Here is a 22,988-nt window from a genome sequence, read left to right as displayed (position 1 = left end):
ATGGAAAGTGTCCAGATGTCCAACAACAGATGAATGGTTAGAGAAGATGTGGTGTGTGTGTGTGTGTGTGTGTGTGTGTATAAGATGGAATACTACTTAGCCATCAAAAAAAAAAAAGAAACCTTGCCATTTGCAATAATGCAGATGGAACAAGAGGGTATTATGCTAAGCAAGGTAAGTCAATCAGAGAAGGACAATTATATGATTTCACTCGTATGTGGAATTTAAGAAACAAAACAGAGGAGTATGGGGGAAGAGAGGGAAAAATAAAATAAGATGAAATCAGAGAGGGAGATAAACCATAAGAGACTCTTACTCATGGGAAACAAACAGGGTTACTGGAGGGGAGGAGGGTGGGGGATGGGGTAACTGGGTGATGGATTTTTTTTTTTTTTTAAGATTTTATTTATTTATTTGAGAGAGAGAGAATGAGAGACAGAGAGCATGAGAGGGAGGAGGGTCAGAGGGAGAAGCAGACTCCCTGCCGAGCAGGGAGCCCGATGCGGGACTCGATCCTGAGACTCCAGGATCATGACCTGAGCCGAAGGCAGCCGCTTAACCAACTGAGCCACCCAGGCGCCCCTGGATTTTAAGGAAGGCATGGGATATAAGCAGCACTGGGTATTTATATAAGACTGATGAATCATTGACCTCTACCTCTGAAACTAATAATACACTATATGTTAATTAGCTGACTTTAAATTTTTTTAAAAAGTACAACACACACACACACACACACCTCCTTCAAGCCTCTAGTTTAAGAGATACCATGGTTCAGGGGTCACCATGTCTTACCTAATACTTTATCAATAAGCAGCTCAACATTTAACCCTTTTTTTCTATTCATATAACCCTGAAATCTTCCTGAAACTTATTCTGATCATCTTGAATTTTAATATGCAAACTATTCCAGTATACTTGGAAATGTTTACTACACCCTTTCACCCCACCACCCTTTTTTTTTTTTTTAAGATTTTATTTATTTATTTGACAGAGAAAGCACAAGTAGGCACAGAGGCAGGCAGAGGGAGGAGAAGCAGGCTCCCTGCTGAGCAAGGAGCCCGATGCGGGGCTCGATCCCAGGACCCTGGGACCATGACCTGAGCCAAAGGCAGACGTTTAACCAACTGAGCCACGCAAGTGCCCTTTTTTTTTTTTTTTAAGATTTTATTTATTTATTTATCAGAGAGAGAGAGAGAGAGAGAGAGTGTGTGAGTGTGTGTGTGTGTGTATGCACAAGTGGGGGAGCAGCAGAGGGAGGAGGAGAAGCAGACTCCCCGCTGAGCAGGAAGCTGGATGCAGGGCTCTATCCCAGGACCCTGGGATGATGACCTGAGCCACCCAGGCGCGCCTGTGACAACTGTTTCTCTTAAACACAAAGCAACCAGAAGCTTTAAATATTCTTGGTCTGGAAATTCATCAAAGTCTTTTTGAAAAGACTAAAATATGGCTGTGGGCTCTCTGTTAATTCTCTCAAAAAGCCACAGATTAGCAAGGCATGATGCACTTTACAGAAACCAGACTGCCTCTCAAGGTTTGTTTATATGATCTTTGATTCTGGGTTATCATCATCTTTAACCCTTCTCAACTACTCAATCTATCAAAAGCTGGGGGGAAAACTGGGTGGCTCTCTCTATATATAAAAATGGAAAGATTGTGAACACACTTTTTTTTTCACGAAAAACAGAAAGCAAGCAGCAGGAAAATACTTAGAGCATATAGCATTTATCTTACAAAGATATTATGAGTGTGTATTATCTATGTGCATATGAAAAAGAAAAAGGTCTGAAGGATAGATACACCAACTACTCACAATGCCTGGGGGAAAGTAGTGGAATTTAGGGTTGGTGAAACTATTTTTGGTCTAGATTCTTTAATACTATTTAAAATTGGGAAACTGCACTAACATTTAAAACATTATTTTTTTTTTTAAAGATTTTATTTATTTGCCAGAGAGAGAGAAAGAGAGAGCACAAGCAGAGGGAGTGGCAGAGGGAGAAGCAGGCTCCCTGCTCCGCAGGGAGCCTGATGCGGGACTCGATCCCAGGACCCTGGGATCATGACCTGAGCCAAAGGCAGACGCTTAACGACTGAGCTACCCAGGCGTCCCAACATTTAAAACATTGTTAATCCTGTTTTATAAAATATTTGGACTCTGAGAGCACTGTAATATCATTTCTAGTATCTGGCATAGTGGGCACTTAATAAATAAATATTTTTGAATGCAAAAAGCAAGGTAATTTGTTTTCAACAGGTATTTATTAAAGTTATTTTTCCTATTCTAAAAGCTTGTTTAAATATTAAATATCAGTAAGAACATAATAAATACTTATGTCCCAGTTACTTCCAAAGAAGCCACCTTTGAAATACAAGCTTTAAAAACCATTATTTTCCAATAGTATTATTTAGATTTTTACCAATTTCCACTCTCGACGTACATTAGCATCTTGGTCAACACACAACCCAGTAAATATGTCAAAAAGAAAAAAAATCTCACTTTAAACACCCGCTAAGAAAGAACTAATTCCATTCCCCCTTCTCTAAGAAACAGTTTAAAGGGGGAGAAAGTATGTATCTTACAATTTTGTCAATTATACCTCAACAAAGATGAAGGAATGAATGAATAAATAAATAGGGAGACAATACTAAAGGATTAAAAGAAGTACATTTTCGGGCGCCTGGGTGGCTCAGTCGTTAAGCATCTGCCTTCAGCTCAGGTCATGATCCCAGGGTCCTGGGATCGGGTCCCGCATCGGGCTCCCTGCTCGGCGGGAAGCCTGCTTCTCCCTCTCCCACTCCCCCTGCTTGTGTTCCTGCTCTCGCTATCTCTCTCTGTCAAATAAATAAATAAAATCTTTAAAAAACAAAAAAAAAGTACATTTTCAACTGTTTTTCTCTTCAAACCCCAACCATCAGCTGTGGATGGTTCTTGAACTTATCAAACGAGGATATATGTGAGGAAAAAAGTTTACAAATAAAAATTGAAGTTATAGGGGCACCTGGGTGGCTCAGACGGTTAAGCGTCTGCCTTTGGCTCAGGTCATGATCCCGGAGTCCTGGGATCGAGTCCCGCATCGGGCTCCTTGCTCAGCAGGAGGCCTGCTTCTCCCTCTGCCTATCACTTCCCCCTGCTTGTGCTCTCTCTCTCTCTCTCTCACAAATAAATAAATAAAACCTTTAAAAAAAAAAACTGAAGTCATAGAAGACAATCCTTATCCTTTTTCACAAGCGAAATCATGAAATATTACAACATACAATCCATTTTTCTTAAAATTCTAGTTTTATTTTATCCTATTCTAAACACTAATACAAAAATCCAAAAAGAGGTAATAGATAATATAAATGAATGGAAAACCACAATGTAAGCATCAAAGAAAGAGCCTAGAAGCCATCACATTTCAAGTAACAAGCACATTTAGTGCCTAGATCTTGGTTCCTAAATACAAGAACCAGGGCTCCTGGGAGCAGCAGTGGACTGTAGGGCTGGGACACAGAAAATACTCAGAGCCGGGTGCCTAGGTGGCTCAGATGGTTGGGCGTCTGCCTTCAGCTCAGGTCATGATCCCAGGGTCCTGGGGTCGAGTCCCGCATCGGGCTCCCTGCTCCCTGGGGGCCTGCTTCTCCCTCTGCCTCTCTCTCTCTCTCTGTCTCTCAAGAAAAAATAAACAAAATCTTAAAAAAAAAAAAAAAGAAAAGAAAAAGAAAGAAAATACTCAGAGCCTGCAGCATCTTATGGTGGTGCCAGGAAGTACTCAAAAGAGTATGGGGCATGTTGAAAAGATACAGAAGTCTACCTGAAAAAGCTCATGATTCCAAAGCTGGAATTTGAGATGGAAAATTTGAGCAATAAAATAAAATGGCAGCATTGGATAACCTACAGAATAAAATAAATGTCCATGACTTCAAACAAAGAAGGAAGGAAGGAAGGAAGGAAGGAAGGAAGGAAGGAAGGAAAGGCTCACCCTTACAGAAGATTTCCAGGTAACGTAGAATGGATGAAGAAAATAGAAAATAACCATTGGAACACCACAGTAGTAAAGTAACATCCAGTGACGAATACTAAAATAAGCGGATAAAAGTTTGAAGAGAAACACGATATTTGCACAATGTCAAAGTATATCCACCAAGATAACTTACTTTTTTTTAAAGATTTATTTATATTAGAGAGAGAGTGTGCGCACATGCATGCACAACAGCAGGGGCGATGGGGGGGACAGAGGGAGAGGGAGAGAGAGAATCAGAGACTCTCAAGTAGACTCCCTGCTGAGCGCAGAGCCCGATGTGAGGCTCAAACTCACAACCCTGTGATCACAACCTGAGCCAAAACCAAGAGTCAGAGGCTTAACCAACTGCGTCATCCAGGCGCCCCACCCCCAAGATCCTTATTAATTATAAGGGGAAAAACAGTAACTACAGTGGAGAAATCCAGCACACACCAGCTAAACCAAGCCATCAAGGTCAAGGTTAATAATCACCACTAAGGCATATTGCTTCTGCAGTATTCTTGCCAAAAAAATATATAATCTCAATCTAATCATGAGAAATCATTAGAGAAGCTCAATCTGTGGGACATTTTACAATATAATTAACCAATGCTCCTCATGCCCCAAGGTCAAGACTGAGGAACTGTCACATGTTGGAAGAGACTGAAGACATAACTCAGTGCAATGTGGAGTCCTGGACTGGATCCTGGAACAGAAGACAGTAGTAGAAAAACTTGCAAAATCCAAATATAAGTCTATAATTTTTTTTTTTAAAGATTCTATTTATTTACTTGAGAGAGAGAGTGAGAGAGAGAAAGAGCGGGAGAGGGAGAAGCAGACTCCCTGCCGAGCAGGGAGTCCGATGCGGGACTCGATCCCGGGACTCCAGGATCATGACCTGAGCCGAAGGCAGTCGCTTAACCAACTGAGCCACCCAGGCGCCCCAAATTTAAGTCTATAGTTTAGCTAATAATATTGTACCAATGTCAACTGTCTTAGTTTTAATAATTCTATATACTATGGTTACTTAACACTTGTTGATGATGAGTGATGGATAGGCACTCTGCACTGTTTTTGCAATTTTTCTTAAATTCTAAAATATTTCAAAATAAAAAGTTAAAAAAATTGAGAGCTTTAACTGTTTAGAAATGTTTAATTACACACACACTTTATAATAGGAATCTTTAATACAAAAGATACAGGAATAAGGTTCAACTGCTATAGAAATCCAAGTTTGGAAAAATGAAAGAAATAGGAACTAACTTGTTAGCCACAAATGGAGGAGGATGGAAAATTCTTCTCAACAAGAATACTGGCTCTGTTTAGCCTTTCCTGTTCTGTATGCTAAGCACATCCTCTGAAGAATGTAGCACACATCGACCACTGGCTTTACATACCAAACCCTGCGAACAAGAGCTTCTCACAGCAGTTCTACTCAAGTATTTCAAGTCATATGGTTTTAACAGAACTCTTAAAATTTTGACAAGTAGGTACCCATCCAATTGCTTTTTATTTCAAATTGTTTTTCTCAGTTCTAAAAGTCCCATTCTACTAACAGCCACCAACCCAGGAAACCCTTCAAGAACAAAAAAATATTTTGAGGGAGTATATATCCAATATGCAGCCACTCACACATACATCTTGAGGCATGTGCTGATGGATAAACATATACAGGTGTATATACATACATATGTGTATATGTGAAACTAGATGGAATCTGTGAAATCACTGGCTAATTGATACCAACCAAGGTCTGGAAAACAGCATGAAAATTCTATGTACAGGATTCTTTAAATGATACCTAAACACTTCATTCTCTCTTTTTCCATATTTGGGTATAAGGAAGGGATATCTGAACTCTAAAAGTGTAAAGCAATAAAGAATTTAAACAACATCGCTGAGTGAGAGGACAAATGGCTTTTGGCAGGCAACTTGGCAGTATCTATCAAAATCTTAAATACATGCTTTGATCCAGCAACCCCATTTATGGGAATCATAAATACAAGTATAAAATTATGTATAATTTACTACAGCATTGTTTATAATAGCAAAGGACTAGGAAAAACTGAGGTGTCCCATCAACAAAGTAGATTTTAATCACACCTGGGATATGTGATCCCTCCCTCCCTGCCCTTCCTCTACGATTCTGATATATCAATGATCTTCCTTCACTCCCGTTTTCAATTTCTCTTTCTACTGTACTCTTCTAAGCACACAACAACCCAGTGTCTCCCCTCCTAAGAGTACCTTTCCCACCACTCTGCTGACTTGTTACCCTTTTCCCTCCTCCCATTACAACCACCTCTCTTGAGTCCTGTTCTTGATCTTCCTTTCATGAGTCACGTTCACTCCTGTTATTGGTCCTGCAACTCAAACTGTGCAAACCCATACCTACAAATTGACAAATTCAACCCTCATCCTTCTTGACTTATCCATACTAGCTGACCCTGCTAACAACTGCTTCCATTCTCAAGTTCTCTTGTCCTTTGAACATCTGGGGCCACGGTCTTTTATTTTATAGTCTCTCTTCTGCCACTTATAGCCAATGTTCTTCTTTCCCTGGACATCTTCTGCTTCTCCATTCTAGGTTGCCCCCCATTCCCACTCTATGTGGATGCTGCCCTCCTCATCTGCTCAGGCTCCCACACCCTATGCCTGGAGTGCCTTTCCTTGGGGAGGCCCTCACCACCCTGATTAAGATCTGACACCCCAAAACCAGACTGCCCCTTTGCATGGATGTCCTTCACACTGCTGGGGCCCTGACTCTCTACACCAGGCTATCCCTAGATGTATATACTCCTAACCTTGCTCAGGTTATATACCTGCCCCATTCCCACCCTACTTCACCCTGTGGACGCTTAACCTTGCTTTGCTCTAGCGACCAGCTTTAGGACTGAATTGTGCAAAAAGGAAAGATGAAGGGCAGATAATGCAATACTTCAACATGTAAATAATTACAGCTTTACAGTAAGCCTTAATATCTAGTAGGCAAGTTTCTGTTATTGTTCTTCAGGACTGTCTCAGGTTATTCTTGGCCTTTTCTTCTCCAATTCCTTCTTTCTTTGTGGCTTATTTGTGAATATAATTCAGTTGGATGAACAATCCTACCTTAACGTTTTTTGCTCATTCCCAGCTTTAGCACTTTTATAATACATTTTTGACAGAACAGCTTGGGTGATTCAACACAAGTTGCTTTTTACCTATTTCCTTTTTTTTTTAAAGAAAGCATTTTGTTTTTGTTTTCTTTTTAAAGATTTTATTTATTTATTTGACAGAGAGAGATACAGCGAGAGAGGGAACACAAGCAGGGGGAGTGGGAGAGGGAGAAGCAGGCTTCCCGCTGAGCAGGGAGCCTGATGAGGGGCTCGATCCCAGAACCCTGGGATCATGACCTGAGCCGAAAGCAGATGCTTAACGACTGAGCCACCCAGATGCCCCCCCCCTTTTTTTTAAATATTTTACTTATTTGACAGAGAGAGACATAGCGAGAGAGGGAACACAAGCAGGGGGAGTGGGAGAGGGAGAAGCAGGCTTCCTGCCAAGCAGGGAGCCCGATGTGGGGCTTGATCCCAGGACCTTGGGATCATGACCTGAGCCGAAGGCTGACGCTCAATGACTGAGCCACCCAGGTGTCCCGCTTTTTACCTATTTCACTAGAAGCACCCACAGTAAGAAATCTCTGTTAATGATGCAATATAAACTCCTCTGCTTTCTACTGATCTCTAAACTAGATCTGAGGGCCATTAATGGGGTGTCAGATGAGGCTTCGTGTAAGCTGTGGCATTTTGATTGGCCATCAAAGAAGGTTATTCCTATTAGGGGTAACCTAAGCAGGACATAAATATATATGTGGGGAAACTTTAAAAGAAAGCAATTGGATTCAGCAACGCAGCGTTCAGGAAAGGTGTCAGGGTCGGAGATTCAAATTTGTGACCAATGTATGGAGGGCATTTACAGACATGAAACTTGACCTAGACAGATTATGTAGAGAGGAGGGATGAGCTTTAAGGTCTGGGGAACTACAACTGAAGAGGTCCAGGAGCCGCAAGGAGATGGGATGTCCTGGGAGCAAAACGAAGAAAGCATTTCAAGAAGCAGAAAGTTTTCAAATGTGTCAAATGCTGCTACAAGGTAGGGTGGGAATGAGAATTTCCCATTATATTTAGAGGGTAACCCTGACAAAAGGCATGTCAGCACAGTAGTTAAGACTAAAAGTCTCAAAAGAGAGGGGTGAAAACAACCATTCCTCAAACATTCCAGTCTGTCCCCGCCACAGGACCTTTACAGATGCTATTTGATCATCTCTAGACCTTTCCATGCACCTGTACATCCTCTTCTCAGGGTACAAATCACCTCCTCCAAGAGGCCTTCCTTTGCCACCCTGAAGTAAGCCTTCCACCCTACTCTTTAGCCCCTTATCTTGCTTTTTTGAAACAGTGTATCTCTCTCTCACTCACTCTCTCTCTCTCTCACACACACACACACATACACAGCAGTATGTCACGATACTTGAAATCTATTACTTCATTTATTTGTTTACTTGTTTGTTGATCTCCCCCACAAGAATATGATACAGGGAGGAATAATATGTACAAACACTTCTTTTTAAAGACAACTTATACATTTTTCTAGATGTATCATTCCTAGAAGATTTTCCAGTACCTGAAGATACAATACTTTATTGGCTACAACTCTTCTCACAGTGAGAAATTTGCAATACAGCAACAAAGAAGGTCCATAACGTTACAATCATTGGCAAATCCCCTTTACTGCCACTCTTCTGCCACGAAGCTTCCTGTAGCTCTGTTTCCTTGTTTATAGCCCCATCAAATGGTTTTCTCACAGAAAATTCTCACTTTAACCTTACTTCACAGAAAACTGTCCTAGTAAAATTAATATTTATAATTCTCACCTTCAATTTTTTCATAACAAAGGCAAAGTGTACCCTAAATACAGGTAGGTCATCCCCAAAGTTCTCAGAGAAATCAAAGTTGTAGAAAACTTTAAATCAGAGCCCACTTCCTGTCACACACGGACACCAAGACCAGTGGGTACAAGAGACACGGTCCATAAGTGAACTCCTAAACCCAACTCCTAGCCTTTCACAAAGTTAGAGAAAGACGTCTGATTTATGATTTATAACAAGGGCCTGGGTAATAATAAAGTATGTCCTAATTATTAGACATACTTTACAAATCAGATTTTTGCTGTTTTGTAATGTACCACTCCACTCCACTCCTAGAAATCTGTACTTGTTGAGCCTTTATCTCATTTAGTGGCTCCATGTCCAGAGTATAGAGACAGGATTTTATTCTAGAAACTCTCTGGGAAATACTTGCCTTCGTATCTCTAAGGAGGCTACAAAAAAACCCTCTCTGGCTTAAGTCCACATTAATAATCTGTTAATCAGTTTATAAGTTTCAGTAAAGTTCTGTCACAGCATGTTGCTGGATTAAACAACAAGAGAATTATAATAATCTTCTCTTTAAGGTTCCTTTTTGGAATATAATTAAAATATAGTTACCATATGGTATACATTTTTGATGTACTAAAAGTATCCCTCCTACTTAATTTTGTTTTGGGAAAGAGACACAGTAAGTAGGCGAATTGAAGGATGGCTGTTTTGGAAGACCTAGTAAACCTACAGGCAGGTTTTAAAAAAAAAAAAAAAAAGCCAGTGTGGCAGTAGGAGTAAAGAATTAGAGAGTTTCCCACTGGCACCACTGTGGACTGATACTGAGCAGCCACAGGATTAGCTTCTAATAAACTGAGCAACAGGAAAAGAGAAGGGGAAAAGGTGAGGTCAGTTTTACTGTTAAAAATACTTTTCAGTGGGATTGAAAAGCTATCAAAAATATTTATTGATTGCTTACTGTTTTGAGCACATTTCAAAGGTCAATGAAATGATTATAAATGCATGTACCTACCAGGGCTGACAGATCATTTATACTATCCCAAAAAGCCTTCCTAATACCTGAAACAAATAATTCACTCAATAAACACGTTCTGAGTGGCCACTATGTGCTAGGCACTTTTCTAAGTGCTAGGGATACAGCATAAATAAACCACATGGACTTTATGTTCTGAATGGAGAGAAAGAGACAAAGTAATTAAGTAAATGACTTAGTATTTTAAAAGTATAAGAGCTATCTTTAAGCACTTAGACCATAATAAGTACTTTGGAAAAAAAGAAAGCAAGAAAAGGAGGTAAAAGGATGCCTGGGTGGCTCAGTTGGTTAAGCGACTGCCTTCGGCTCAGGTCATGATCCTGGAGTCCCGGGATCGAGTCCCGCATCGGGCTCCTTGCTCAGCGGGGAGCCTGCTTCTCCCTCTGCCTGCCTCTCCCCCTGCTTGTGTTCTGTCTCTCTGACAAATAAATAAATAAAATCTTTAAAAAAAAAAAAAAGAAAAGAAAAGAAAAGGAGATAAGATGTAATTTATTTGTATTCATTATAGGTGGCCTATTTGTTTTATGATAGATGTTATAATAGAACAAGATTCTTTTATAATCAATATTCTCTTTACAAATTTCAACTTTATAAGAAATAGAATATAATTTTAATTTTTTAAAGTTTGTTTATTTATTTAATTATATTATTTATGTATGTATATATGTATGTAATCTCTAATCCCATCACGGGGCTCAAACTACCGTCCCCAAGATCAAAAGTTGCATGCTCTTCTGACTGAGCCAGCTTGGAGCCCCAACTTTAAATATTTTTTTAACTATTAGTATATCTTCCCTCTTAGAGTATATAATTAACTATACTTATATTTGATGGTATGTTCTTGGTCAAAACCAACACCAGGCCTTTTTAGCTAAACACAATGCACTTTTGGATATTGCTTTATGAAGAGGTTTGAGGAAGAAATCATGTTTAAAAAAAAAAAAAAAAAAAAAACCTTAAGAAATTGTAAACCTTCAAACATCCAACCAAGGATTTATGGTACCAATGATTTTCAATTCTAAAGAACATTACATTCACTAAAAAATTTATATGATCAAATACATATCAAAACAGCCTAAATCAAATAGAAATTTTGGTAATTAGTGTCATTAGTATACTAATCAAGATATAACAATGCTTGACTTTGTTTTCCTATATAACTTGAAAAAGAATAGTAAAAATCTAACTCTTTGGGAAGAGCTCATTTCCGATTTAAAAGAAAGGCAAAAAACAAATAAAAGGCATTGGTTTTACAAGATTAAATGTATACAAACTCATTTTATTATGTTTTAGCTATCTAGTACTTCAATTTGAATACGAAAGCTTATATACAATGTAAATTGAAGACTTCAGCAGAATGAAGCTTACCTTCAGGCTGGTATGAGAACGTGGTTGACTTAATTCCTGAAATTTCCATTGCTCTGATCCAGGGGTCTCTCCGCCTTTCTGAGTGTCAGGTGTAAGCAGTCCATCTCCAGCAGGTAATGGGAAAATCCCTAGTGATATAGGACGTTCTTTTCTATTGAAGAGGGGAGAAAAAATTAAGCATACATTCATTCCTTTTTAATTTCTATTCATCATGACCATAAGTAATAAGCCCGGGCTGTCTCTGTTTTAGAAAAATCACCCTTAAAAAATACCATCTGCCTATCTAAACAGTAGACTTACCAAAGAAAAAGGACAGTCTCAGAAGTTCAAATTAGCCCCAAGAAATTAACTAAGAAAAGTAGTAAACTAGTAGTTTAGGAAATCTTATAAGTGACTGATGAGTTCCTTGCCCGGGGAGCAGTCTCTGGTTTGGTTTCACAGCGACAAAAGCTAGTAAATTTTCACTCAAGCTTACATTAGCCCTAGGGAAACTGGCAACCTCCTCCTTTGGAAGTGAATCCCACCCTTGCTTCTATACTTCCCAAATTCTCAAACCAATACCTAGATATTTGCCCAAGCCTCTTCGGGATACGTCTTTTCTGCCTAATGGAAAATCTATGTATAATCTAAATCAAGACTACTGATTAAGTGGTAAAAAGAACTCCAAGAGTTTTAATCCTTAATAGCAGGAAAGCTGTCTTTTTCTACAGAACCAATATATGTGTTCCTTTCAATCATATAGTACATGTGAGAAAACCACTGTCAGTTTTTCCAACCAAGGAGGCTGAAAAATTCTATAAAAGACTGTAGAGTTTCCAATGTTTTGTGGGAAATTTCAATGAACAGGAGTTACAATTTTAATAATAATAGAATTTCAATAAGAAACATATCCTTTGGTGATGCATAGATTACAAATAAAAAAGGGCTTTCTGGAGGGTGGAAACCAGCCTAGGAAGAGGCTGTCCTGGGGTCATTAACCCAAAAAAGTAGAAACTGGCAAGAAAAGAGACACTAAAGGTTTGGGGCCTCCTGGAACTCATACCTCTACTGGCAAGAATGTAAATTAGAATAGAACCACTGAGGTTATAAATAAAAGTGGGAAAATATTCAGTTTTGCTAAATAAGTCCTTTATTCTGTAAGCTCATTTTTATAACAAGAAACTTAAGCCCACTTGAAATCGGCCCTCACTTAACACAAAGGATATGCTCTTCCACTCCTAACTACGATCAGAAAGGATTAGTAAAACTGTCAGAACTCCTTCTTAAAGATTGGCTGAAGGAAAAGGATTGAGAGATTGCATTTGGTTAAAGGTGTGTATGCACAAGGAAATAAAACAGGACTTTTCTCTATTAGTTAAGTATTCATCATTTCTTTACACTTGGGTACTTTACCTATTTGATTTGGGAAAATTCAAATGCAGGTAGGTAGCACAATAAAAGGCTAGATTTTAATGACAAATTTAAATTTGTTTCTATGAGCTTCCAGAACAACCAAATGACAAAGACTAAAGTAACTACTCAGCTATTCTATTTAGACCACTTATTCCCTAATGCTGGCTCAGCAATAAAGTTTTCCTAAGTCCATAGTGAAAAGAGACATTATTTATTATATCCTTATTGGGTAATATAGGCCATATTGTACACATACACATTTCCATGTATCACAGAACCTGTTCTTTCCTGAGAATGATGGACCTTTTTCTACATCTTTTCTCCTTTGATTTTAAATCCCTTTCTTTCATCAAATGATGGTGACAATGATTAGAAAGCAAATTTTGTTTTAACGTCCATGCTTGACAAAATAAAAAGTTGCTGCCTGATGTTTATCCCTCAACTTGGGGGGTGGGGTATTTTGGGAACCAATAATCTAATTGTCTAAGAGGTACTAAATGGCTTACTTATTTTTTTAACATATCTGAATAACTTAAGCAAAAAGGTGTGAATTTAATAGGATAGTTTAATGGAAAGCTCTCTAACCCAAAAAGCAAAGACAAGCAGGAAGATAATACAGATTTCATGCAAATCCATCACACTGCTAACAGAAATCAACACAGGCCAGTCATTATAATTACCTTCCTGTATGAGTGATAGACAACACATTCGTTTTCACACATATCAAATACAGAAAAAGTATAAAACTACTGGAGGAAAGAGTCTGCTGTGGTGCCAAGTTTTGCTTTTCCACTCCTGTTAACTAAGCCTACAATCCAAAATACCAGTAGAATTCACACCTCTTTGTAATGCTTTTATTAATCATTTAAAATCTGCTCTATAGGGAGGGCATTTTTCTTCAGAGACTATCAAGAAGGTCCTGATGCTTTGGGTCACACTGTTTCAACTCTGGAAAACAATATTACTACATACATATCTTCTCTCCTTATTTACTGATAAATTTCATGAGAGTTGAGGGGAGAGAGCACATGTAATTATGCAAGTCAGTCAGAATCCTACTTTTAAAAGAAACCCTGAAAAGTTGAACATTTTAAGTCCTAAACTATGTTGGTACGCATGTTTAGTACTCTACATATTAAGTGCTTCGGTGAAACTTACAGAAGAAACCAAAGAATGGGATACATTTGGAAAAACATCAAGCAACAGGTTTAAATCCCAGGGGTTTCAATATGTTTCAATATGTGGCCACTGTTTAGAAACAAAAAGCCGGGGCGCCTGGGTGGCTCAGTCGTTAAGCGTCTGCCTTTGGCTCAGGTCATGGTCCCAGGGTCCAGGGATCGAGCCCCACATCGGGCTCCCTGCTCGGCGGGAAGCCTGCTTCTCCCTCTCCCACTCCCCCTGCTTGTGTTCCCTCTCTCGCTGTGTCTCTCTGTCAAATAAATAAATAAAATCTTTAAAAAAAAAAAAAAAGAAACAAAAAGCCATAACTATCAGAATCCTTGTTATATTCTTTTAAAAACTGCCTTAGTTCCATATATTCATTTTTTAGTTGGTTATTTAAATGTAACCTGTGTATAAATAAATTCCCAATTACGTTTTGAAACAGCTTCTTGGCTATATAGACATTTAAAACAAATAACCATTAATAAAATTTTAAAAAGACTGTTCAACATTCACCATGTGGTAAGCACAAAGGATGGTTTGTTTACACTCTCATGGAAATAGGGATTCTTTCCCCAGTTTTCAGATTAGGAAAATTGATGCTCAGAGACATTAAGCATTAGTAATCCCAGAGATGGGGCTCAAAGTCAGACCTGTTGCACTCCAAGGCCCATGTACTTTCCTTGGAACCCCTACCTATTTCTTGACAATTTAACCTTAATATTGAAGACTTTGAGATCTTTATTCCATTAGATTAGCAATTTTTGTGTCAAGGAACTTTTCAAATTTAATCATAAGGTATTTTATCAGTAAAATAGCTAGAGTTCTGGAAAACAGTTCTGCTAAAAATGGGGTGCATATATAAGTGACTGCAAATTATTTACTTGTTTGGCTTACTAAATATCTTGCAACTGATTAAACAAAAAATAATAATCTCACACTTGATTTTTAAAACTATCCAGAGGGGTGGAGAACCTCAGGGGAGGCAACCCAGTTGCAGAGATTTTAAGCAACTTGCCAGAGGTCCTACAGCTGCCATGTGGCAGAGCGTGGCCCAGCACAGCACTGCCATCTCCAACAGAGCCGAAACCTAAGACAGCCCTTTAAAATTTGTCTTATTTTAATCTTACATATGCTTTAGTTAAGGTCTTTTTAATTTCCTAAAAGCCTAAATATACATAAAAACAAATCTTTTGTGTACTAAATATACAAAAGTAGTAAGATTTCTTCCAATTTTTATAAAATCAGGAAAGAAAATAAATGACCCAAGTATCTAATTTTTAGATCATAGATGAAATTTAACTTCTGGGCCTTAAACTAATGTTAAACACAAACCGACCGATGAATAGAACACCTTGAGGGAATATACTAATTTAATTCATCTTAATTTATCTAAATCCACAAGTTGAGTATTTTAAGTAAATATTTAAATAATAAAAGCTCGACACCATGAACCTTCCTTTAAAACCTCGCACAACGCAGAAATCTGAACAAATCAGATGTCTTTAGTTTGAGGAGTTAGAAAACAGAAGACACCCAACCCTTAAATAAATATCTGAGATGTCGAAAACAGTTCTTACAGGGTGTGAGTAGAGTGAGCAGCAGCAAAGCCCCGGAGATTAATGACTGCCCCCACAAGCAGGCACGGATATTTGTCACCCAAGTCTACAAAGAAAGGGCAACATCTGACAAAACAATAGTGAATAGGCTTTGCAAAGCTTTCACAACTTTGATGTGTAAATGATGAGGGGGAAAATGCATTCCTTGCCCTAAAAGGTTTAAATCCTTTCACTTTAAAATATATTTTTTTTAGAAAGAAAATATTTAAATTGTCAGTTCCCGCAAGTTATCAAAAATCGCAAAAATGATGCCTAAATGTCCATCAGTCAAAGGATAACTGAACAAAATAAACACCTACAGCCTGTGTCTACCCGACTATACGTCTCAGCATAAAAGATACTGGCCCCAAAATGCTCAGATGCTAAACACAGAGGTTTATAAACTTGGACCCAGTGTTTTACTCTTGCTCTCCCTTTATTCTCTGAACACTCTGCCTAACACAAGACCACACTGACCTTGTACTTGTGCATAAGTACAATATGAAAATCCTTTTCTTAAGTCCGTAGTTTCCAAAGACAAAGCCGTATCCCTAGGTGGTAGCCTGTAAATTATTATAAATAAGAAGAGAAAATCCTAGCTTCAGGCCATTTTCCATTGTTTCAATCTGCAACAGAAATGGTTACAAAGCAGACCTGTGAAGCTAAAAATTTGAGAAAAACCAACTAAACAGGGGCTTCTAAGAGAGACTAGAGTACCTGAGTATCCTTGGTAGGTTCTGCGTCAGAGCTGGCACACCGGTAGAAATAGAAAAGTGCACAAGCAGCAAAACAGAGAGAGATACTAAGATAGCAGAATTAATGACCACCGCCCCGCCAACAAAGCCAAACACAAACAGCAGCATGCATCCAGGACTCATGGCGCTGTGCTGGCATGGTGAAATACCGGAACCAGGAGGCCTACACAGGGGCCAAAGGGGAATCTTTGTAGTGAGGATCTGTCATTCAGCGGCTGCCACAAAAACAATGCCATCAGCAGCAGCTTTCCACTCCATCCTGCAGCAGCTCCGAAGCGATGACGTCATCCTGCTCTCCCCACCTCATAACCATAGAGCCGCTGCTCCTCGCGTTTATGCAGCGATCCAGGCGACAGCCAGCCTATTAACTACTTTCCTCTCCACTAAGAGTCCTGGCTTAGCTCATTGGCTACAATGCTGGGAGATCTGCATAATTTATTCACACTCCTACATCAAACAGAAGTCTAACCCTTTCAAACATGCCTCTTGGTAACGAAAAGGACTTTAAACCAATTATACAGGAGACATGAAAAATTTTCAGCACCCCCACAAATCAGAAAAATTTAAACCTAGTATAATCTCCATTAAGTATTATAAAGCAATCAAAATACCTCGATACGTTGCTTAGATGGCATGGCTCACGATTTACCTTTTTAATAGTGAGGGCTGTTTCTATTTTTCTCTGCTATTCTCTCCTATAGCATTCCAACCATCCTTTTTGAGAGAGAGCTTTGTGAATCAGCCTAACTATTGTTCCAGGATTAAAGAACAGGGAGAAACAGAAACAGATTATTTCGATTTTTCTCAAGGCAAAATGTTTAATAAAGCTTACCTAATTCTACTATGAGCTGTGGACTCTAGTTGATCACTCCCTGAGAGCTGATGAAGTTTTGTTCTTTCTAAGTGTTCCATATAATTATGGATCATCTATTTTGAAGAAAGAAAAAAATATGCAAATTTTAAGGCCAATACCTGAAATAAAAACATAGTGTTTTAACAAGGGAAACATTTTTGTAGAAATTTCATATTTATCAGACTACCCACAGTTCCATGGAAAAGAATATTAAGGATGAAAAAATTTTAGGTGGCAAAGGAATATATGCAAATGCTTACATTTAAAGATGCTGGTGTCCAAAGAAGTAGCCAACATGTTGCTTAGCATAGCAAAAACTTTTTTTAACAATATGTGACACTATTAAAAGATAAAATTTTGACATAAATAACACAAGTTAGAATATAAGCATTGGGGAGGAGGTGATAAAAGACCACTGATAAAAATAATAGAGGGCATTTGAGAAATCCGTTCACTAAAATGGGAAACAAAAAAGAAATTAACATGAAACTTGAGAAGAAGCCATACCCTGATGTGGTGATCTTTTCCATTTTACAAAGGATTCAGAGTAAATATCACTTTCAATTTAATTAAGTAATTTAATTTAATACCAAGATGTTTATTTCTTGTGCCTATAGATTTCGTTAAAAGAATGCTAAAATATGGGGTGCCTGGGTGGCTCAGTCGTTAAGTGTCTGCCTTCGGCTCATGTCATGATCCCGGGGTCCTGGGATCGAGCCCCGCATCGGGCTCCCTGCTCGGCGGGAAGGCTGCTTCTCCCTCTCCCACTCCCCCCTGCCTGTGTTCCCTCTCTCGCTGTGTCTCTCTCTGTCAAATAAATAAAATCTTTGAAAAAAAATTTTTTTTTGAATTCTAAACCTTCAAAAGACTGATTCCTTCTTCAAATGATATATCCCAGATATAATTCCAAAATGGTCTATGTAATGAAATTCGTTCCAACCCAATTAAACTAGCACTTTATAGTACAGAATAACAAAATAATAGCTAACATTTATTAAACATAAGTCAGCCAGTGCATTTAAGCCAGTTTCATTTAATCCTCACAACAATATTAGAATTTTATAAACTCCAGTTTAAGATTAAAATAACTTGCCCAATTTGACCAGCTAGTTAATGATCAACTGTGTTCTAACTGTTGGCTTTAGGGCCAGAACTTCGGTCCCTCTGACTCAGTCATCAAAAAGTTAAGCATTCTAGGACTAGTGTTGTATTTGCCCTTTTAGTCAATTCTCTAGGCAGGCGATAAGCTTAATTGTTCTTTCTTCCTCACACCCACAAGAAAACCCTACACCCTAAAGCATTTCCTGACGTCTGAAATAAAATATGCACTACATTCTGTAAATGCATCAAAAAAAGTAGAAAAAATAAATTGTACGTAAAATTTTTAATTAGGGGTACCTGGGTGGCTCAGATGGTTAAGCGTCTACCTTCGGCTCAGGTCATGATCCCAGGGTCCTGGGATGGAGCCGCGCATCGGGCTCCTGGCTGGGGGGGGGGGGGGGGGGGGCCTGCTTCTCCCTCTCCCCCTGCCTCTCCCCCTGCTCATGCTCTCTCCCTCCCTGTGTCTCAAATGAATAAATAAAATCTTGGGGAAAAAATTTTTAATTTTAATTACAGGGCTTCACAATATAGCTCTGCTTTATTTTTTTTTTTAAGATTTTATTTATTTATTTGACAGAGAGACAAAGCGAGAGAGGGAACACAAGCAGGGGGAGTGGGAGAGGGAAAAGCAGGCTTCCCGCCAAGCAGGGAGTCTGATGCGGGACTCGATGCAGGGCTCAATCCCAGGACCCTGGGATCATGACCCGAGCCAAAGGCAGACGCTTAACGACTGAGCTACCCAGGAGCCCCTATAGATCTGCTTTAAAAAAAAAAAAAAGTGAATGGGAGGGCAGGATCAGTGGTACCAGACAAGAGAGAAAGGTGAGACAGTAAAAGAGGGCATGCTTTAGATAATCTACTATTGGGTCCACCAGCCCCATCCCTCCTGATCTCAAAACTACAACTCTCCACTTTCTCAGGTATGTACATTAATTCACACTTATTCAGGAGTCGATTCAGCAACAAACAGTTGGCAGATCCAGAATCCCCTCCGCATAGAGAAATCACAGCAGAGGTTGACTGTCAGCTTGGATAAAACTGGGAAGTAAGGCAATAAGTGAGGTTTTGGAGAAAAGTGGCCCTTTAATCGTGTTTGCCGTAAATCTTTCCGTGCACAGCCCAAGAATCATATATCTATACCTGCAAGGCCACAGTTCTTAAGGTTGTTGCAATGCCAGAAAGCAAAGAGGCATAGAGAAATTTCTAGTGCTTTTAACACTCATTATGGCCCATAACCTAAAAGGGTTACTGAAAATTCATGCAACAGGGGCTCCTGGGTGGCTCAGTCGTTAAGCCTCTGTCTTTGGCTCAGGTCATGATCCCAGGGTACTGGGATGGAGCCCCACATCCGGCTCCCTGCTCAGCAAGGAGACTGCTTCTCCCTCTCCCTCGACCTGCTACTCCCCCTACCTGTGCTCTCTCTCTCTCTCTCTGTCAAATAAATAAAATCTTAAATAAAAAAAAGAAAAGAAAAGAAAAATCAGGCAACAAAATATGACAGACCTAGGTTCAAATCCAGTCACATACTAGCATGGAATTTGGAACAAATCACTTCATATTCCCTTTCTAAACTTCAATCTCTAAAATGGGGATGGATGATGGAGTTTGGTCAGAGGATGAAATAAGAATGCATTTAAACACTCCCTGATATAAGATGAGGGTTCAAGTTTTTGGTGATTAAGAGTATGTATACATGTGGCCCAAGTGCCTCACAATTGCTTAATGTTTGTATTTCCTCCACTGCCTTCTTTAAGGCCTATCTTCTTTTAAGCAAATTCAGTATTGGTACAAAATTTTGGATTTGATTTGAGAGAGAACAGTTATTCATATTACAAAAAGAGCCAGAGCAGATTTCTCTTAAGCAGCAAACAATGTGGTTGACAGAAGTGCCATTTAAATAACTTTTTTGGGGGCGCCTGGGTGGCTGAGTTGTTAAGCGTCTGCCTTCGGCTCAGGTCATGGTCCCAGGGTCCTGGGATCGAGCCCCCACATCGGGCTCAGTGGGAAGCCTGCTTCTCCCTCTCCCACTCTGCCTGCTTGTGTTCCCTCTCTCGCTGTGTCTCTCTCTGTCAAATAAATAAAATCTTAAATAAATAAATAACTTTTTTGTGTGCATGTAAAAAAGGTTATCTTCATTGCAGGGAATAGTGAAAAGATAAGATTAATTCCCTCAAACTTCCTTTCCCTGAAGGTTTCCAGAATTTACCTTTAGTTCACCTAGCTCTTTAGCAATGGACAGCTATTTATAATTGCTAATTGAATGGCATTTCTAGTACAGATGTATAAGCACAGGAAAATGTGGTCTAGAGCAGACAGACCCATATTTCAAAGCAGTTATATGTGTGTTACATAAACCTTCCTTGAGGCAGAGCGAAACAAAAGGAGCCTATCAATTTATGGTCATTTTTACATACTTCAATTTAACAATTCTCAATTTTTACCAAGGTTAGAACGTCAATGAAAAAACAAAATGATTACTCATTATTCATCACTATCAGTTACTTATGGCACACAAACACATTCCTCCAACCAGATTTATATTTCTAGCACTGCGAAGCACTACCAGTTGTTCAGGCTGGATATGGTGTAAAACAAACCAACAACAGGCCTTTAACAATCAATTGGGGTTTTTCTGGTGGGTTTTTGTTGTTGTTGTTGTTGTTTTTAAGTAGGCTCCATGTCCAGCGTGGAGCCCAACACAGGGCTCAACTAACGACCCTGAGATCAAGACCTGAGCTGTTATCAAGAGTTGGTCACTTAACTGACTGAGCCACCCAGGTGCCCCATCAATCATTTTTCAACAGTCTTAATATATACCAATTGCCATCTGATTAAAATGTGGGTATTGTTCTCTTTTTTTTTTTTTTTTAAGATTTTATTTATTTATTTGACAGAGAGAGACATAGCAAGAGAGGGAACACAAGCAGGGGGAGTGGGAGAGGGAGAAGCAGGCTTCCCGCCGAGCAGGGAGCCCGATGCAGGGCTCAATCCCAGGACCCCAGGAGCCGAAGGTAGACGCTTAACGACAGCCACCCAGGTGCCCCGTGGGTATTTTTCTCATACTGACAAGGCTGCTGTTTAAGCTATTCCTGTCTTCCCAGGGCTCCATGCTTCCAAACCTCTGTATCCAATCTTTTCCCTCCACCACTGAATATCAATTCTTCACAGGTGGCTACAAAAGCTAAGATAGTAATAATGAAACCTCCTATGTCAGAAATTCCAACCCCTCCTCAAGAAAGTATTAATCATTATTCCAAAGCAAATCCTTAAAAGCAACAATATAGGTTTCTACCACAGGCAGGATAAGAGATCACAAACTAATGAAAGAAAAATGGAAGCTGAAGACTGGAATCATCTGTATCCTGGGAGATTTGGATGAGAAAGGGAAAAAAAGAGGAGCTATTTTTTTCATGTAACAAACAGTGCTTGAGTCTATGAAAATTCTCCTTATTGAGGTTTGTAACCCCCAGACTGACCATGAAACACAAAAACAATTTTCACATTCAGGAGACTGCAACAAAGGCAGCATATGAAAGGCTCACAGAGAATCATAAAAAGGTTAAAAACATGCTCAGGTACATTTTCTAATTTGCTTTGACAAGATTATGTACTAGAGTTATTAACTTAAAAAAATACTGACATTTCATGCAGAAAACCTGCTTTAGAGTCATTTTGATTTCATACACAATTTGTGTTTATATTATTTGTTAGGAGCTTAATGCAAATAGGCCCTTTATAGTGCATTATAAATACAGAAACTCTTACCAACAATTTACCAATCCATCATTTCCCAAGTGGTAACAAAATAAATTAAATCAATTCTATCATATTAGCATCATATATATTTTTTATCACACACACATTAGTTTGTACTTAGCTGGCCAAAGAAACAACTATTGGAACTGCCTCAGTAATTAACATTATTCTGTGGCACACTAATTCTCATCCATGAATAGTTAATTCCAGACAAAAAAAACAATAGAAGTCAACATTTGGTAACAAGGTAAACGCTACATGAAATTTAATGTTTTCTGGACATAATCCCCAAGAATTATATTAGCTGACTTTCAAAGATATAAATATAACTTCTCAGGTTAATTCCTTTAGCGCAATATTAACATGGTAGGAACAACCCAAAAACCCACCTCAGTGTGTCTCTGATGTAATGCGTTATATTCCTTCTTCAATTCTGCTTCTCTTTCTTCAAGTCTGCTAACTGAAATTAAGATACATACATGTAATCAGAACAAAATATAAGAAATTTACTTTAAAAAATTCCATCCTTAAAACCTGGAATAGGTTATCCATAATTCTTAGCAACTTTAGGATTCAGTGCTTCTCAAAATAGAGACCTCTCTTCACCTTCCTTTTTATTTTAATTTTTTTAAAAGATTTTATTTATTTATTTAATTGACAGAGAGAGAGACAGCGAGAGAGGGAACACAAGCAGGGGGAGTGGGAGAGGGAGAAGCAGGCCCCTCGCCAAACAGGAAGCCCGATGCAGAACTCGATCCCAGGACCCCGGGATCATGACCCGAGAGCCAAAGGCAATCGCCTAACCAACTGAGCCACCCAGGCACCCCTCTCTTCACTTTCCTTAATAAGTAAAACTTTCAGGGAGGGGGGATAAACTGGATTAAAAAAATCCCCTAAACATCAGATTGCTTTTCCTAATATGCATATGTTTATCAGGTCATCCCCCTTAAATAGGTTTTGTTTTTTTTTTTAAAGATTTTATTTATTTATTCATGAGAGACAGAGAGAGAGAGAGGGAGGCAGAGGGAGAAGCAGGCTCCCAAGGAGCAGGGAGCCCGATGCGGGACTCGATC

The 22,988-nt window shown here is 39.0% G+C and overlaps 1 protein-coding gene across 7 annotated transcripts in view; it reads right to left on the bottom strand.

Annotated features, from left to right (window-relative positions):
- The window catches only part of SPAG9 (sperm associated antigen 9), a 139,132-nt gene that overhangs the window by 60,672 nt on the left and 55,472 nt on the right, over positions 1–22,988 (bottom strand). For 6 of the 7 annotated variants that reach the window (XM_035026831.1, XM_035026825.1, XM_035026827.1 and 3 more), the window contains 3 exons: positions 22,305–22,375; positions 17,038–17,132; positions 11,300–11,450 (listed from right to left, as the gene is read on the bottom strand). In XM_035026831.1, the coding sequence (XP_034882722.1) occupies positions 11,300–11,450; positions 17,038–17,132; positions 22,305–22,375 (317 nt within the window). Of the gene's footprint in view, positions 1–11,299; positions 11,451–16,167; positions 16,975–17,037; positions 17,133–22,304; positions 22,376–22,988 lie in introns of those variants that run through there. The other variant, XM_035026832.1, reaches the window with a different exon arrangement.

The sequence above is a fragment of the Mirounga leonina genome, unplaced genomic scaffold (genome assembly GCF_011800145.1).
Source record: "Mirounga leonina isolate KUSES-001 unplaced genomic scaffold, KU_Mleo_1.0 Mir_200, whole genome shotgun sequence".
Classification (NCBI taxonomy): Eukaryota; Metazoa; Chordata; class Mammalia; order Carnivora; family Phocidae; genus Mirounga; species Mirounga leonina.
This window is presented reverse-complemented; position numbering and strand designations above follow the sequence as displayed.